The sequence below is a fragment of the Mytilus edulis genome, unplaced genomic scaffold, assembly GCF_963676685.1.
Source record: "Mytilus edulis unplaced genomic scaffold, xbMytEdul2.2 SCAFFOLD_1733, whole genome shotgun sequence".
In the NCBI taxonomy this organism is placed as follows: Eukaryota; Metazoa; Mollusca; class Bivalvia; order Mytilida; family Mytilidae; genus Mytilus; species Mytilus edulis.
In genome coordinates, this window is record NW_027268852.1 from 1 (window position 1) to 19,231 (window position 19,231).

At 31.8% G+C, this 19,231-nt stretch overlaps 2 protein-coding genes across 2 annotated transcripts; one reads left to right on the forward strand and one right to left on the reverse strand.

Annotated features, from left to right (window-relative positions):
- Positions 1–5,687: 5,687 nt before the first annotated feature.
- Positions 5,688–10,579, reverse strand: LOC139508766 (uncharacterized). The gene is made up of 4 exons (XM_071296024.1): positions 10,127–10,579; positions 8,179–8,238; positions 6,765–6,849; positions 5,688–6,155 (listed from the first exon to the last, which is right to left on the reverse strand). The coding sequence occupies exons 1-4, from the start codon at positions 10,521–10,523 to the stop codon at positions 5,738–5,740; spliced, it is 960 nt and encodes a 319-aa protein (XP_071152125.1). The 5' UTR covers positions 10,524–10,579; the 3' UTR covers positions 5,688–5,737.
- Positions 10,580–15,171: 4,592 nt separating this feature from the next.
- On the forward strand, positions 15,172–18,988 carry LOC139508767 (uncharacterized). Its single transcript, XM_071296025.1, has 5 exons — positions 15,172–15,310; positions 15,867–16,373; positions 17,069–17,527; positions 18,041–18,116; positions 18,455–18,988. The coding sequence occupies exons 1-5, from the start codon at positions 15,244–15,246 to the stop codon at positions 18,942–18,944; spliced, it is 1,599 nt and encodes a 532-aa protein (XP_071152126.1). The 5' UTR covers positions 15,172–15,243; the 3' UTR covers positions 18,945–18,988.
- Positions 18,989–19,231: the final 243 nt, after the last annotated feature.

The following is a 19,231-nucleotide window of genomic DNA, read 5'->3' on the forward strand; positions in this document are numbered from 1 at the left end:
ATTGTTTGGAGTAAGAACGGTAACTCTAGTATAACAAAAATAACTGCACACGATTTGTGTTACAATGATCTCTACTGTTGCTATTTGGTAGACGATCAAGATCACGTACAAGCGTTGATTAGGCTTGTCGAATCAATATGCATGAATATACACATTTTATATATGAAAGACTTTTGAAGTTATCATTTGTGACTGCATATACCAAATAGTAATGTTTGAAACAAACTTTGATGGTTGTCCAATAGCTATTTTTTTTATGACAAGTTAAATTGTCATTTAAGACTAATCTTTTTCATAATAGTCTACTAAACTTGCTGAAATACAATTTATTTGTATAAAACCAAAATATAAATTTATTTTATGTCTATATTTACTTCAAGACGATATAAAATCATCTATTCAGAGAAACAAATGCACCAATATAATTCAATGGGGAATCATGAAAGTTAGCATAGTCACCATAAAAAGTAATTTCATAATACATATAAATATTGAAATTTTACCAATCCTCTAAAATATATTTACATCTCAAATTAAGGAGTTATTATAATTATACTCAGGAGGCGGTCTAGATTGAGCTAGTTCAACAAGAACGAAGTGTGGCATTAAATTACAACATATAAAAGCCAACATACTAATAGTGAGAGGTATTTTATAGAAACATCGAATATTGGTTAAAAAATCGTCAAGTGTGTTCGCTGCAATTTTTTAATGAACTATCATAATGCATTACTACTGTATGTATTGTAAAATTAAACCCGCCTTTGAGCCAAGATATCGATACTAATAACAAACGTTTTAATACTTTGTCTACTTTAAAACTTAAAACTCCTCGACGGGTACTGATGTTAAAGTTTATAAAAAGAAATAAAAATATATCGTGAATATTCAACAAACTATTGGCGATGCTTTGATTCTTTGAAAATACAAATAATTAAAAAACAAACATAAGATACATAAAAATAATTTTACCAGACCAAGATGTTGTTCTGTGATTATACGATCAGTGGTTCAAAAAAACAATTGTTAACAACGTAATTTATTTATTTGCATATCAATCTATTTACTTTCTGTGTAATATTAACATCCCATATGCACATTAGATTATAAAAAAAGATTTTGGTTTGATGCTTTCATGAAAACGTCGCAGAAAGTCTCTAGTCAGCGAAGTTTCTGGCGTCCGACAAACGAAGTGAATCTTCGCTTCAATATGATAATTGTACTTCCCAAACATTTGTATATTCCTTAGGTTCTATATTTACGCCAACAATTTTACACTGTTTTGCGTTCCATTATAACGGAAACTTATTATACACATATATTTGTTTTTCTCGTTTTAATTGTGAGGTAAATTGCAAAACAACGTTTGCTGAAATATTTGGATAATTTGTGAAGAACGTCCTTGATATCAAATATTAAAAATACTTCATCTGAATATAGAATACAAGGATTTTGTTTCATTCTAACTCTAATAAATTCTGAGGGTTCTGACGACATAACAGGTACGACTAACACACTGTAATTCAACTGGTCACAAATGTAACCACCTTAGGTAAAGTTGAATCGACATTGTTTATCCAGTCTTAATTGTAAATATTGACACCCTAATTCTGTTTATGCTTTAAATTTTCTTTTGATATTTGTTGGATCTCCAAACTTGTGGTCTCGAGCATATATTGTGAGGTGGGTTTTTTTTTACCAATTGCTTGCACACGCGGACACTACACATTATTTTCTTTCTTCTCTTTTAACTTTGTTTTACACCTCTTTATCTCGTTTAGCTCTATATATCTGACAAATATTTTGTCAAAAAAGAGGAAACCATATTATATCAGATATAATAAAAAAAGGTATTCGGTTTTGCTCAGAAGTTTTCTTCTTTTTCTTAAACAGCAGCAGGAACTGCTAACCCTTCGAAGCACCTGAGATCACCCTCAGATTTAAAAGTTTTGTGTTTTGTTGTGTTTTGTGTACCATTGTTTGTCTGTTGGTCTTGTCTTTTTAGCAATTGCGTTGTCAGTTAATTTTTGACTTATGAGTTTGAATGTCCCTCTGATATCGTTCGACTCTCTTTTATCGGACAGCATAAAATCATAAGGAAACATACCGATTCAGCGCAACTTCATCTTCTTCTTTTTCTATTATTCTTTATATCTTATTTATTGTTAAATTATGATATTTTTTTATCTGTAGAATCGATGTTTAACGACTTAACTTTACTTTATGGACAATAAAGATTTGATGGCAAGTTCAACTAAGAAAACCTTGCCAATTATTTTGTCTGTAACTGGCCTCTGATCTATCTATTTCAATGCTCTGATGTCATTTTTTCTTCCTGAAAAACTGTCAAAATCGTGCTATAGTAAAAAAAACGTCACTTATCAACATCCATTCTGAATTTTTGTTTGTATTTATCATGGGACGTCTATTCCGAAGTTCGATAATTTTTTAGGCACAATGTGATTATAATTACAATCTACTCTCGCATGCTCCGTTGTATAGCTGTTCCAGACCGTATGAGTGTTTGGACCGTATGCGTACTTTTTCAAAATACTCATACGGTCGGTCGACCGTACGCGTACGTCTGACTTATATTAAGAAGTTGGTCAAGTTTATTAGATACAAATGCATATAACAGATCAACATAACTTAACTCAAATTAATATAAAATAGTTCAATTTTAATTGAAATAAAAACTTTATATTTTAACTTTTTTTTAAATTCACGCTAATTGTAATGAACTTAATTTTCTCCATGATGAACAAAATGGTTTCAGAAAGGGACGAAATACTATAGACCATATTTCTACTTTGACTACTGTCATAGAAACACGTAAATTGCGTAAATTATCAACATTTGTAGCATTTATAGACTTTAAAAAAGCTAACGACTGGATAAACAGGGATTTGCTTTTTGGTAAATTGGAAAATTTAGGTATAAGTAGTAAAATGTTAAATGCTATTTTTTCACTTTATAGAAATGTATATTCATGTGTAAAAGTAAATGGTAATTTTACTGATTGGTTTGAGGTTAAATGTGGTTTGAAACAAGGGTGTATTCTGTCTCCAATTTTGTTTAACATTTTTATTAATGACCTTGTAGATGAAGTTAAAAAATTAGATACTGGAGTAAAAATTGATGATGAAAAAATTTGTGTACTACTTTATGCAGATGATCTTGTATTTATAACAGAAAATGAGAAAGATCTACAAAAAATGTTGGATACTTTAAATATATGGTGTTGTAAAAATGATTTAGTTGTAAATCTAGAGAAATCAAAAATTGTACATTTCAGAACTAAGTCTACACCAAAGACAAATTTTACTTTTGTACTTAATAATAATGATATGGAAATTGTTCCTAGTTATACTTATCTAGGTTTACTGTTGTCAGAATTTTTAGACTACAATTGTATGGCTAAGGCAGTAGCTAAATCTGCAAGTAGGTCTTTAGGTTTATTAATAGCTAAATGTAAAGCTAATGGCGGTTTTCAATTTGATACATTTACAAAACTTTTTGATACACTTGTTATGTCTGTCATTGAATACGGTGCCTCAATTTGGGGTCACCAGGATTTTTCTTGTATTAATGCTGTAAAAAAAAGAGCAATGAGATTTTTTTATGGGTGTGGGTAAATACACCCCTAACTTAGCCTTATATGGAGATATGGGTTGGATGCCCAGTATTATATCTCAGTGGACATGTATTTTTAGATTATGGTCGAGACTTACTAAAATGTCTCATTGTAGAGTTAATAAAAAGGTTTTCTTATGGGGCAATAAATGCTGTAATAGTAAATTTAGAAATTGGAATTATAGAGTCAATGTGAAATTTAAAGAAATGGATATGGAGTTTTTATGTAATACTGATTTTTCTATTGATAAAAATACAATTAAACAAATTGAAAAGGAAAATTTTTGTAGATATAAAGAGAAGTGGTACTCTGACTTAATGTACAATGAAAGAAGTAAATTGCGAACGTATAGAATGTTTAAGCAATGTTTTAATAAAGAAAAATATTTATGTATTAATATGCCTGGAAAATATAAGAGTGCATATGCTAAATTTAGATGTGGTGTTGCACCTCTGAGAATAGAAACTGGCCGATATGAAGGCATTATGGTTGACAATAGATTATGTTTTAATGAGCAATGTAAGAAAAATAACATTATTGAAGATGAGAAACATGTCTTAATTAACTGCCCAGTATATGCAGATTTACGAGCTATTTTATTTAGACATGCTAGTTCTTTTAATTGTGATTTTGTTAATTTATCTGATGATGATAAATTCAAATTTTTATTCACTGATGAAAATGTGTGTTACTTTTTAGCCAAAATCTGCTATGATGTATTATTAAAAAGAAAAGGTATTTTATATAATTGTAGATAATAATGTGTTTTGTAGAAATTTTATAGTCTCTCATAACTCTTTTTAGAGTGGCTCATGTTGTTTTAAATATTACTGTAATTTTATAAATGTATAAATGTATGTCAATTTTGAGGTGAGACTCTAATAAAGTATTTGTCTTGTCTTGTCTTGTCTTGTAATTTAAAATCTGTTAATCTCTACTTGTATTTAGCATGTCGATCTGTAATACATTAATTGAATTTTGATCACTGAAATTGAAGATATCAAAGTAAACATAATGTGGGAGGACAATTGTTTTAGAATATTTAGCAACTTTACAAAAAAAAATGCAAATGCAAAGGAACATGCATGAACTGCAAACATGATAATGTAAAAAATATTTCGTAATAAAACAAATATTTAATTTCAATTGTTCGTTTGTTCATTTTATCCTTCTAATTGAAATAATAACCATTTGTAAAACTTAAAATGAAGATTGTGATAAATGTTTGTTTAAATTTAACCCATATGGTCCAATAACATGTATAATCAGCTCGTACTGGACCATACGCGTATACTCATACCGTTCGACCATACGATTATACGTATACGGTCCGGACCGTACGCGTACGGTCCAAATACTCATATGGTCTGGAACATAGCCATGACAAAATCATGTATATAACTTAATTAGGTTCATCTGAAGATTTCTACTGTTATTGTATGTACCGCTCATGCATATGTCGGATGTTGTTTAGAGTAACTGTGAGCAGTCAAGGCGCGTCTCATTTGATCAATTTTAATGTACCTATGTAAATTTTGTAAGATTGATGCTGTGTAGATGATAGGTCTTCACCATTTTCTTGTATCTAAAACTGAAAAATAAAAGTTCATAAAACTGACAGTTTGCGAATACAAAAGGAACGTTTACCGCGTTGACTTAAGCTTGTTTATTGAGGATTAACGAACTATTTGAGATTTGTTTTCCATTTCCCTATCTGAACCAGGTTTACAAATATAAAGTTACGATGCATACCAATAAGACACAACCACATGGCACTCAAATCAACAAGACATCTAGAAATTAAAATAGTTTTTCACGCATAGGCCAAAACATAAAAAGAGTCTAAATATAGTTGTGACAAATTAACATAATTACATAAAGTAGCAAGATCTGCCAACAACTCAAACATCCCTTTGGGACACATAAATAATTAATTTACAATCACTGAAGATGTTCGCTTATTAGTAAATTATAATTATTATTGACTAAAATATTCAATGTACACTATTATAAAACGAAAATGAGGACAGGCAAATAACTTTTAATATCCTTATATACATAAACACACACTATATACATTTAGCAACATAATAATATACGTCTTCAATGTCTTTTGTACTGGAAATAGTCTGTATCTGATTGCTTTGAGTTGTATCTTGAATTTCTATTTGAAACATAACTGCTAGCTTTGCTTGGTTGGGGTGTTGGATATTTCTTAAATCCAGACAGTCCAGCATATTTAGAGTCCTGGTTTACTCTGTTTGGACTATGTCTAGGGGTAGAACTGCTTCCGAATGTAGATTCCCCGTAAGTCTTGTTGTTAAACCTTTGGTCTTCTACTTCCATCATTTCATCGGTAGTAGAATCCGAAACTTTCCGAATCTTTATAAAATCTTGTGTAGCTATCGATGAAGGTGCATCATTAATAAAACCCGTGCTATGCACGAAATCATTGCTACAGAACACTGTAGAAATGGCATCTGACGTTAGATCAACGTTCTTCCGGCTCTTATATAGAACCCTAAACAAAAACAAAAAAATGCATTTATAGTTTTTATAGACCATTCCGTCACTCCATTTGGACCATAGTGATATGAACTGTGCTTAACTTTATCAGGTGCTTGTTTTGAATATAAGTAGTCATTATGAATTCATATTTACCCAATTAAATTTATAAAAAATGAATGTCGATGTTTATACTAAAACTAAAATAAATAGTTGTATCCTCTGTGAATTTCTCTGTCCTATGATGATCAGTTCAGTTCTTAGTTCAATATAATTAAGAAGTGTGATATAATTGCAGTTTTCTATTCTAGTACACAAGGAAAGAAGAATAAAAATAAGTCGTGCAACTTTTATGCTTCAATTTATTTAACGGAAAATATTGAAATTGGTTTTCCAAAATTTCCGGTTTATACTTTATTATGCACCATTGAACAACTTTTTATATCAACAGCAGACCCACAATTCAACCTATTTTTTGTCATCTAAATTAAAAATATCAATGGATATCGCAATAAAAATGAAATATTGCTTGAAAAAGGGGTACGACTCTGAGATTGCCTGTCCTCATTTCCGTTTTTTTCCCAAATAATGTTCCTTTCAATATTGTCATTTTTTCTAAAATTACCTGATAATCATAAGAGCAATGATGATAACAGCCAAAGCAAACAGGGAAATTGTTATTCCAAGGGCTATCGTGGAATTGGGATTATCTGTAAATAAAATTATAAAAAATGTAAACTGAATCAACCAATGAAATCCCATCCTATAATTTTTAATCAGCTACAAAAACAAAGAAGCTGTCATTAGATATAAGAAGATGTGTTATAAGTGCCAATAAGACAACTCTCCATCCAAGTCACAACTAGTAAAAAGTAAACCATTATAGGTTTAAGTACAGCCTTCAACACGGAGCCTTGGCTCACACCTAACAGCAAGGATTCAAAAATTACTAGTGATAAAGCATTCAAACAGGAAAACCAACGGTCTGATCTATTAAGAAACAAAAAAAAAGAGAAACTAGTATGAACCACATCAACAACCGACAACCACTGACCAACATATTCCTACTGAGTGTTCTTGCGTTTGTCCGTATTCCTGTCACATAGTCGTCATTTTAGCGATACCTTTTAAACATTGCCATACAAGCGGAAGGTTTGGTTAGCCATAAAACAAGATTCAATCCACCTTTTTTTCTCAAAATATCCTGAACCAAGTCCGGAATATGAGTCATTGGCAGCTGTTATCAAATAGTTGTTTTCTATGTGTGTTGGCGTTTGTTTTGGTTTTTTTTAACTTCAGTATTTATGTTGTTCCATTTTTATCCTCTTATAGTTGACGTGTTTCGTTCGGTTTTATTATGAAACATGGATTTATCTTCTCTTGATCGATTTATGACTTTTGAACAGCAGAATATTAATGTTGTCTTTATTTAGGACAGGTGCAAACAAATGCAATGGGTTTAGCCTTTTTAACAGGCGCCAACCTTCATCCTAACCTGAAGTAAATGTGTAACATTACAATATTGAAAGACATCCGTTAAAATACCAATTGAAATGGCTTAAGTCAGAAACACATATTAAAAAAAAACCAAGTAAACATACACTGAACGAATGAATTTGAACTATGACACAACGTAAATACAATTTTGATAATAAAAAAAAATCACCACTTGACGCCACTCTTTAAAAAATCGAAAGCTTCAAACAATTTGCAAAGTAAAACTAAAGTTCGCCATACTCATTCGTACTATATCTGTGATCAAAAGTTCTATAGAAAAAAGATGGGTCTATGTTATGTCTTAACAGAACAATTTCCTTTCGTCAAATGAAAATCTTCATACCTTGTCATATAGTATTGGCTGACTTCTTGGTATAAATTCCATAATGAGCAGGTAATGATATATCAGGATAACTTGTGTTCTAATTGAGATACTTTTAGTTGAATAATGAGTTGATTTTCCCCACTCCACTTTTAAGTCTAATCTTATACTACTGCTTATTATGTTAGCTAGGATAATTTCAACAACGATGACAATTTACCTTTCTTTGTATTTTCAAGTTTAACATCCACAGTTGGAGATGTCGACAGATCTTTGCTATCTGTAAAAGAAAGAAATGTCCAGTATATTTGTTAATACAATGTCGTTTTTGAAGTCTTGAAATAGGGGACCATACGAAAATAGCTGCAGACTAAAAATCTTTGAACAATTTTCTAAAGAATATATGAATATATAACATTATTGCATAGGATTACTAAGGGGACGACCATTTGATATTTGGGGGGGGGGGGGGGGGGGGGGGCAGGAGGATTTTGAAAATAAATAACTCAGCCTTGATAAAAACAAAAATAAATGGTTTGTTCTGTTGTAGTTTGAAAATAAATTACTTGACTTGCAATGTATTGAAAATAAATAACTTCGCAGGTCTAATCTAAAGTATGATTAAAGTATGAAATGGCACCAGATTCTTCATACATTTTTTTTTTTCCCAAAAAAAAATCCAAACAAATTAGGAAAAACATCCCAATTTTTTTGATAATAATAGTATAAATATTATTTAAATATACTTAAAATGTCTTAAAATTGGTTTCATTTAACTTGAGATATATTGTCTCAGGTAACCTTACCTCACTTTTATTTTAACAGGGCCGTAACTACATTGAGGCAAATGCCTCATGTAGGAAATTTCAAAACCAAACGCTTGTCTCCATATCAAATTGTGTTCACGGTGAGTGCCTTGCAAGAAGAAAGTTCTATTTTCCCTCAGATGTAGCCCTGATTTTTCGGGATCAATGTTTCTTATTTATTTGTCTAACTTGTTCATTGATTGCCTTTCTGTATTCTGTTAGTGATGCATTCCTTTTATAATCTAGTAATTTTGTTATAAACTTATCATGAGTTTAAAAAAAAAACAGCAGCCACAGACTTAACTATCTGAATTTCCTTTTTTGCTTTATCGTGCACATTGGTCTTTTGATGTTGTTCCTAAAAACTTAAGTCTTAAACTGAATTTATACATTTTGCTTGAGACCAAAATATTGTCAAAAAATGATTAAAACAAAACTTGCATTTTCAAAGTTATGAATATGTCTTCTGAACACCCAGAAAGCATGATTTTGCATCATTTGTTCTATAGCTTCTTGGGCCTTCAGTGACTCCAAAACCCTTCAAAAATAATTTTCCTCGCTCCGCTCGGCGAAATATGTTTTCAAAGACTTTTATAAGAGGCTAGTTACAACCAAGCTTTAATACTATGTATGTATTCGATACATGTATCTGCAGTTGGGAATATAAAAGATCCATTTCTGCAGAAGATGATGATTAATTCTGATTAAATGATACATAATGACTTGACTATACATGTATTATTTATACCAAACAAATCTTTTAATAATTGTATGATTTTGCATATCATAAATATAGTTGTAAAAAGGAATAAACAGTCCGTTGCTTTAATAAAAATGAAAAATCTTGCTTCAATAGTGCAGAAAATGAATAACCTGTCCTCTTAGTTTACAAAAATAAATAACCGATCAAAAACAAATCCTCCTACCCCCCCCCCCCCCCCCCCCTAGAATATCAAATGGTCGTCCCCTAAGCGTTGACCAAAACATAATATATTAAATATCACTGATTTTTGCTTGGATATACTTGCGTCATTTTCCTTCAAATTCGATATCATTGATTTCAAATTAAAAACATTCTCGCATAGTTATTTGAGTGTTCAGAGAGTAGTAATTAAAATTTCACCATTGTTTTAGGGGTGTCCATGTTGGTTAATCTTTAGTTTACCATGTAATGTTTGTTGAACTATTGTTTGTCTTTTCGCATTTTTGTATTTCTTAAAATGGGGTTGTCTGCACTTCTTCAAATTATGTTTTACCGTCATATTTTTTAACTGAAACTTTAATACTGTACTAAATTATAGTTTTGAAACATATGTAGATCTTAGTAACTAGACCAACATAAAAGTTAAGAAAGTTAGATACCTGGTGGCTCCGAAATGTTCGCCTTAAAAGTTGTTAGACTGTCTGCTATGGTATAGTGAACTTTACTTGGCAATACAGAAATCACTTTTAAGATTTTAGGGGTGGAATTCGAGAAATTTAGTGGCAATACACTTCGGAGAGATGTCGTTGAAGATGAGAATTCCATTTTTGTTGTGATAAAGTTTGGTTCTTGGCTGCTGAACAAAATTTGATTATTTGAGGAAACAGATCCAGGCGAGGAACCAGGTGGATAGAAATTAGGATTACCAGTTGTTTGAAGGTTAATTTTGTTCGAGATAACACCTCCTGATACATTTGACAGTGTTGTGGTATATTTGGTAAACGGTGTAGACTCTGTTGTAGACGGTTCTAAATTTGTAACATGGTTTTCCGTCATGGTTGATGATTTCTGTGTTGTTGATCTTCCCAATTCGGCTGTTGTAGATGTTGTCGTAACACTATCTAAAACATAAAAAAAGTTGCAGGCATATATCCCGACGAAGTTTAAAAAAGGATAACTTACAAAGTATTCGTATGTTATACTTATTCTATACTTGTCATTTATAAGAATTAATAAGACCAAGTGTACTTAACTTTAAGGTATTTCTATATAAAAAAAAACCTCTTACACAATTTGACTGTTTATTTGTTATTTTGTGTTTCAGATTCATATTTGGTCAAAGATATTTAGAATAACATTTTCGATGTCCTACAAGTTTGGTAGGCACATAGCAAATGTTTCGAGTATTTTGAATAATATTTGAATATTTTGATAATTGATACTTTTAAATCACACCAAGTGGTGGTGTACCTTGACTAACGCTTCTAATACTACATATGTTATAACATCATTATCATTTTTTTGTGTTGTGGTGTTTAGCGTTAGTTGTTGTACCTTTTCTCTCGAAAACAATGAAAGTTGTGTTACTGCACGAGTCGTTCCTCGTAAAACTAAGTATATACGTGTTTCCTAGATGCATAGCTGTTTTAGTGACATTCAGACGAAACATTGCTTTTCTACGACTAGTCGTGAGATTGTATATTAGTCCAGAATTACAGTCTTGAAGCCATAAAGAAGGGCTGCACTCCAATGGTAAAACAACTATGGTAATGGAATACAATGAAGATGCATTTTGAAATGCAATGTTTTGAGTTTCCTTGCTGTTGATCTTAAACTGTCTGTGTGTTGAGTCATATATCTGATCTGTTAAAATAAAAATAATTAGACATAGGAAGATGTGTTATGAGTGCCAATGAGATAACTCTCCATCCAAGTAACAAAAAAGTAAACCATTATAGGTCAAGGTACGGCATTCATCACGGAGCCTAGGCTCACACCGAGCAGCAAGCTATAAAGAGCCCTAAAAATTACTAGTGTAAAATCATTCAAATGGGAATACCAATGGTATAATCTATATAAAAGATGAGAAATTAGAATGATTTATATTGAAAGTACGTTCCATACAACTTATTCCAACTACTTAATGTAGTTTGTTTAAACATTGATTTGGCAATTCATTAGAAAACAAGAACTGACCCGTCTTTTAGTGTTACATGTGATTGTTAATTCATTGCCCGTCTTTTAGTGAAACATGTGATTGTTAATTCATTTAACGATAAGTATCTGCGTGGTATAACTCTGTCCTTTATAGATCCGATTTTCTACTGTACACATGTCGTAACTTCGAAGTGTCCTACGTTCTACATAGTATGTTATTTGTGGTATATTATGCTAATGTATGTAGCGTGACTTGTGCTTGAGATTCATTTGAGTGTTTTGTAATGATATGTTATGATCTTTTTCAAATATTGGAACTTGGAATAGCATAGAAAATAACAAGTTACTATGGTGGCCGGATGCGGCCATTTCCCCTTTTCGTGTTTTCGCATTTTCTCCTCTCACTTTTCCAACGCGAAATCGGGAAATCGAGAAATCGAGAAAGCAAAATCGAGAAATTGAGAAATCAGGAAGTCGGGAAATCGAGAAATCGAGAAATCGAGGAATCGAGAAATTGGGAAATCGGGAAATCGAGAAAGCAAAAACGCGAAATCGAGAAATTCATTTCGCGTTTTCACGTTTTCGCTTTCGTGTTTTCGCGTTTTTGCTTTCTCGATTTCTCGATTTCCCGATTTCCCTATTTCTCGATTTCTCTATTTCTCGATTTCCCTATTTCTCGATTTCCCTATTTCCCGATTTCTCAATTTCTCGATTTCGCTTTCTCGATTTCTCGATTTCCCGATTTCTCGTTTACAAAGTGAAGGAAGAAAACACGAAAACGCGAAAAGGCGAAATGGCCGCATCTGGCCACCATACGTTACCGCGACCAAACCAAACGTAATTCACGATGACTTACAATTTCAGCCATATAGAATGATATATTTTTTTCGGACACATTTCTGAGAGAGAATTAAATTTTTCAATCTGTATACAATTCGTTAGTTTTTAATACTTATTTATCTTACCGCTGTGGCATGAATGCTTGGTACCATTAGTTACACGTTTGGTATTAATACTATTTACTGTATTGCCTGAAAAAAAGGAAAATAATACCTGGACTTGAAGGTGTTGTATCAGAATGATATAAATAACCTATATAAATATCACATGTTTAGGTATTCTGGTAGACGGATAAACTTAGCTATCGTTTAAATTGGACGGATGCTAGCATCACTCATCTAGAGATACTTGAAAAATTCATGTTCAGTGGCAAGTATCATGATCAGGAACATAAAAAGGGGATGTTATATGGTGCATATGGGTGAAACCACGCAAAATCAGTAAGTCCCTAAAATTTGAGTTAACAAGACACCGCAATATGAACCCTGCCTTTCTGAAAACCCTTTGTCAATAGTATGTCTATATACTCTAAGCATATATCGTAAAAAATGCGATACGTAAGTGTCCGTGATTTGGAAGGAGGTATTAACAAGGTAACAAAAAATAACACTGTTACTTCTATGGGTCTTCCAACTGAACAGAAGAATTCATACTTATTCACAAAAAAATAAATTTGATGTGTTCACGATATTCTTTGTAGTATTACTAATTTAAGAGGATTAGCCTTAAACAAATGTACTACTGCAAGTAGTAGTTCTTATGCAAAAGCAGTCACGTCAATGAATATACACAAAAATTGTGACATTACAGATATGAATTGCGATATAACTTTTTTTTATATTGATTGATAATGTATAAGTTCTTAACAACGTTTTTACCAAATAAAGTAAGAAATTAAAGAAGTTATAGATTCGATATGAATTTTAAAAAATACCTTTGAATCCTAATATCACCAATTGTAACCAGCAAGCAGACATCAACAATTTAGACTCCATATCCGTTCCATGTAATACGTATCTTTGACTAAGACAACAAAGGAGACAGGTGGACAGTGATCGTATCTTTATTCATTATCTCCACTTTTTTATCTTTTAGTATCAAACTCTTTGTTTAAGAAAATGAATGATACATGTGTACTCCGTTCACTTTTATGAAATTTTTAACGAATGATAAAAGTGCCTCTATTTTTCATTTTTTTTTTCATTTTGTTTGAGCATCAGTCTCCTTTCTATTTGTATGTTTAGGATTAATTGTCGCCCCCCCCCCCACCCCCTCCAAAAAAAAACCCACACAGAAGCACTCATGATTGCACAAAAAAAAAACTAAAGCTGATTGAGTACCCGTAGGTTAACTTAAACTGGGGTAAAACTGATGCAGGTGCTTGGGAAAGGTCTACAGTTCTAGCTTCACTAGTGACACCCGCCTTTTGTTCAAATCATTTGATGAGTCATATCACAAACGCTGATAGGCAACATGCAAAAGCAGATTAGCATATGACTCTCTCTTTTGTCAAAGCCATTACTTTACAGAAATCATAGGTTTTTTCTCTCAAAAAAGTTTTTTATGACACATGCAGGAACAGACTCGTTTCCCGCCTTTCTGTACTGTATATGCAATAGGCAACACTGACCTCAATCTCCTGTGCACGATTAAATCTAAATCATAGATGGCATAAAAAAAAAGTTTGGAATGGAAATAAGGAACACATATCATAATGTATCTGATATAACACCACTGTCTCGTCTCTGGAAATCTCTGAATATATCTTTAAAATATAAATAAAATTGAGAATGAAAATGGGGAATGTGCCAACGAGACAACAACCCGACCATAGAAAAAAACAACAGCAGAAGGTCACCAACAGGTCTTCAATGTAGCGAGAAATTCCCGCACCCGGAGGCGTCCTTCAACTGGCCCCTAAACAAATATATACTAGTTCAGTGATAATAAACGCCATACTAATTTCCAAATTGTACACAAGAAACTAACATTAAAATAATACAAGACTAACAAAGGCCAGAGGCTCCTGACTTGGGATAGGCGCAAAAATGCGGCGGGGTTAAACATGTTTGTGAGATCTCAACCCTCCCCCTATACCTCTAGCCAATGTAGAAAAGTAAACGCATAACAATACGCGTTTAGTAGCTTAGCAACAGACAACTATCTTAGAATCATGACAGGAAACGCAGAATACTAGTAGGCTTTGAAATTTCATATCAACTTCGGAGAAAAATACTCTTCATATGTGATAAAGATTTTCCAATTTCCATTTTAAACGTATCGTATTTTAACAGAAATGATTTTGACAGCCTAAAACATAAACTCCATTTGTACAATACATAATTCGACCTAAACAATCGTGTTGGTTATTGTTATATTGTATTTTGGAAAGAATTCAAGTTTGACCGCCTTCCCTTGGACGTTCTTTAGACCGAAAATTCAAATTGCAAACAAATATCAAAACTATCAATTTCATATTTCATTTCAATCTGTTTATTTATATTCAGAATATAGAAGCAATTACCATATGTGTGGTAAAGAGTTTTGTTATTTGTAAAACAACGAGAAATTTATGGAAATATTTGTGAAAATAGGGGTGACTATCAATTATATTACGATTTTCACTACAACAAAGTATCGATCCTTTAGCTGATAATGTTCTTTTTGCATATATCTAAAATACCTTCAAGGAATAAACATATTAGATAAGATATTCAACAGGTGTAAGATAATATACAAACAAACAAATAGTATACAAATGTGACCAGAATGACAGAAGATGATCTTTGTTGACATTGTTATATCTGTGACTATTTTGCAGTTTGTCGAGGCTACACTGAAAGATGGTAAGTGCATGTATTTGACGGTGAAGGGCATACCTTTGATAGTCTTTATTTTAAGAGGTATGACAAATTATCACTGTATTTGCTTTGCTTGTTAAGTAAAAGTCCTAAATGATACTTGCTATTAGATGCAACATACCAATATTTCAATTTCGGTATAATACGAGTGGCTAAGGCCTGGGCTCTTAACAAATATTACCAAAAACTTGGTGTAAAATGGACATTTGAGGAAAAATATGTCAATTTCAACATGTTATTAGTTACGTCTGAAATGAAGTGTACAGATTAATCCACCTTATTCATCAATCAGAAGAACTAATATTATTTTGATACATTTGAGAAGCCAAATAATACCTCGTTTGCCAAATTCGATCCTAATTCAACTCGATTAGTATTTATTTGTCGTGTATAGATTGCTTCTTATTCAATGTCCATTGGCAGCCATTTAATGCATATTCAGGACGAGAATGAATAAACTATTTATGCAATAGGAAGGCTTTTAAAGATGGGACGGGCAGTATCAAAACTTAAAAACCAGTTTATTTTTTGCATTTTGTAGGTTGGTGCGAAAAATATTCCAAGAGATCTTTTAAATTACAAGAAGACATTTCTATCAGAGAATCATCACATACTCGATATCCAAACTGTCAATGGCAAATTCAATTTGAAAATGCTACGAAATTATTAATGGAAGTTAAGATTGACCAAATGCCATTCAATAATATCATCGAATATGGTGGGTTTCAAGGACAAAAACATACAGTCAAGTATGATATGCTAACAATTGTAGAAGGCGATTGTAACCATGGGAACGCAACACTATCTTTTTCGGAAACGGTTCAAACTACAACTAGATCTATAAACGCTGGTTCCCTCTGCTTCCAGTATAAATCTGAAAGTGATAGTTATACGGACAACAGGCTTCAATTACGTGTTCGTCTCACTGTTAAAGAAGTGAAATGCAGAATCGATCAAATTCATACAAATTCTACCATGTGGTGTAGAACAGTTTGCTTTCCTGGTAATAGAACAAGAGAGAACTGTCAAATGCCCTCAACAAAATCTAGTAAGTATTGGTTATCAAGCTAAACAAGATGGTAGTTGTTTAGAAAACACCAATCGAACTTGAGTAAAATATGAATATATAATTTGGAAAAGTAGAGGCATTTAGTGCCTGTTTTTTTTTTTTTAATCTTGTATGTTCTTAAGTTTGTAAATATATTTTGAAATATGTCTTTAGGTAGGTGGTGCATAGTATTAAATCCAAACAAACTTTTTTTCTTGGTTGTTGCAAGTATTGTGCATTAGAAAAAATGGACAGTTTTGTGTCTCAAGTACTTTGTTCTATTCATTTGATTTCATGTTGAAATTTCAATGACCATTGACAACGTCCTCATCAATTTGGTGTTTATTTTTGTCCCTGTCCATTGTCAATTTTAAATAGACGGGTTTTTTTTAAATTGCAGTTGAAAATACTACTTTGGTCAATAGCATATCCAAAGAAGCGTGCACATCACTTATAGGTTTGAGAGTATATAATTTACTGCGGTTTCATAACAATGAAATGTTTCTTTTTCAATATTAAAAGCCCTTTTCCATTGAGACTTCTAACTTCTTTAAAACAGATTGGACTACTGACGTAAAATCTGGCTAGACCAAGTTCTGTCAAAAACATTTTGTGGTAAAAAAAAAGGGGTGCAACCAAATTTAAGTGCAAGTTGTAAGCAACATTGTACTATTAATCATATGAATTTGCTTTAGATACAAATCAATTGTCTACAGCAAAGGAACTTCAACAAACGGGAAAGACGTCCTCTTTTGAATCAACATCTAGACCTGCAACAACAAACTCAGCAAATAAAAAGATGACCGAATTACCAGAGATTTCGACTCAAGCACCAATTACAACCAATGTAAACAACTTAGCACCAATTACAACCAATGTAAACAACTTAGCACCAATTACAACCAATGTAAACAACTTCTCAAAGAAACATACTACCGGTGATATCTTAACAACGCATTACAGAAACAATGTTCATTTGTCATCTAAGACACCAATAGAGTCAACCACTCATACCAACATTGTTGTATCAATTGGAAGTACCAATAACACCGTATCTGACAGGAACAATAGCCCAAAGCCAACTCTACCAACAGATTTATCCAAGAATCATTCCTGTTCAAACCTGTATGATAAATCTTCTATGACAAAAGAAGGCAAGATTTCTTATAGTATATATATGCATCTAATATGTTACCATGAAGATAGAACATTAGTCTAATAGTTCAAACTGCAAAAAATATACTTTAAAAAAGAGAAGTTTAATAATAGTTTAAAAAGAACAAAAACATGAAATGTTCATATGACCCCTTTTTTTAAGAAGTAGGATATTCTACATGTATTTGTACTTCAAATTATAATTTTTGAAAAGGTTTGTAGTTTGTGCTCTACAAAATAAGAATCCAAATTTTAATTTTGGTAGAAATATTCTATATTACATGTTCTCAGGAAAACTATTCTTTAATAATATTATAGTCCATTGACAAAGATTACTCACTTTTGATATGATAAACAAAACAGTCAATTCTGATTTTCCAGTATGCCTTTTTATTTACATACATACCAATTACTAAATGTAACAACATCAATAATGCCTTACGTTACAACCTGAATGTTTGCCTTACATTACAACCTGAATGTTTTGTATATTGATTCCCCTTTTTTAACAGACTTACAGACAGGATTATACATCTCCAGTACCATAGCTGGGATATTTACTGTTACTATCATCATCTTGTTAATTTGGTGAGTTGTTTATCACGTTTAATTAATATCTTTTTGACAAAATATAGTCAGCTGTAAACATCAATTTGTTTGTTCTCAAATTATTTGATAACTGATTTCTTTAAATATGGTGAATGTCTTGTTATTATTGCATATATCTTGAATCTTCCTCCAACACTTTGGAAATGAATTTTTCAATTCGATAAAATGAATCGAGACATCATTATTTTTACATTTGTAACTCATGAATATCTTTTCACAATAAGTCCACATTCTTGTTACATCATTTGTTAAAAAGCTACCAGATACTGACTGAATGTTCAAACACCGTTTTACAATCAATATTTTCTTTCTTTCAGTTGTGTGAAGAAAACAAAAGATGTGGAGAAACTAACAACAATTATGGTCCATCTATCTAGATCTAAAGCCAAGGTGGATCATAATAAACTTCACAGAATAGAGATGAGTGGATGGTCATCTGTAACCTCTAGCTTGCGACCTTCATTGCCTCCACGACCTCTTGACCTTCCTAGTATTGGTGATACAAAATCTCATTCTGAAATAATTCCTTATCGCCACAGTGATGAAGTATATGATAACATAGGAAATATTCGTAGACATGAAAAGTCTAGTGGTCATGAAAGTTCAACACTTAATCTATTAAAACAGCTTTCAGGAAATACACATACACAATGTCAGGGGATAGATAATGACCAGTTATCAACTAGTAGTGGTAGAAACCACAAAGAACAATCTGATGACCAAAGGAGTATTGGTAGTGGTGTTTATATTGATAATACATCTATCAAATCTAATACATACAGACAAGTACACAAATTTAGAAATTAAAATAGTTGTTTCATAATCCATCATAATACATGTTTCAATAGTGATGTACTTGTATGTTTGGAACTGTCAGTTATTTGCCTATAATCTCTTAGAACTGTACATGTTTAATTGATTAATGAATCCTGTCTGTCCAGTAGCAAATATCACATTCAAATGTATAAATAATATTCAGATATATTAATGGCATACATATATTTGCTACTTTGAATTACACCTGGAGGCCTAGTTAGACTTTCTAAATGGGAAGAGGCTATATTAGTTTTGATTTTTATCTCTGTCCTAAAAAA

What these genes read in the sequence shown, in the direction of transcription:
- LOC139508767 (XM_071296025.1), top strand. Translation starts at nt 15,244, where the DNA reads ATGATCTTTGTTGACATTGTTATATCTGTGACTATTTTGCAGTTTGTC. An exon ending in CGAGGCTACACTGAAAGATG is followed by an intron (nt 15,311 to 15,866) that starts GTAAGTGCATGT and finishes TGCATTTTGTAG; the next exon opens with GTTGGTGCGAAAAATATTCC. An exon ending in AATGCCCTCAACAAAATCTA is followed by an intron (nt 16,374 to 17,068) that starts GTAAGTATTGGT and finishes AATTTGCTTTAG; the next exon opens with ATACAAATCAATTGTCTACA.
- LOC139508766 (XM_071296024.1), bottom strand. Translation starts at nt 10,523, where the DNA reads ATGACGGAAAACCATGTTACAAATTTAGAACCGTCTACAACAGAGTCT. An exon ending in GAACATTTCGGAGCCACCAG is followed by an intron (nt 8,239 to 10,126) that starts GTATCTAACTTT and finishes TTTCTTTTACAG; the next exon opens with ATAGCAAAGATCTGTCGACA. An exon ending in ACTTGAAAATACAAAGAAAG is followed by an intron (nt 6,850 to 8,178) that starts GTAAATTGTCAT and finishes TTTTATTTACAG; the next exon opens with ATAATCCCAATTCCACGATA.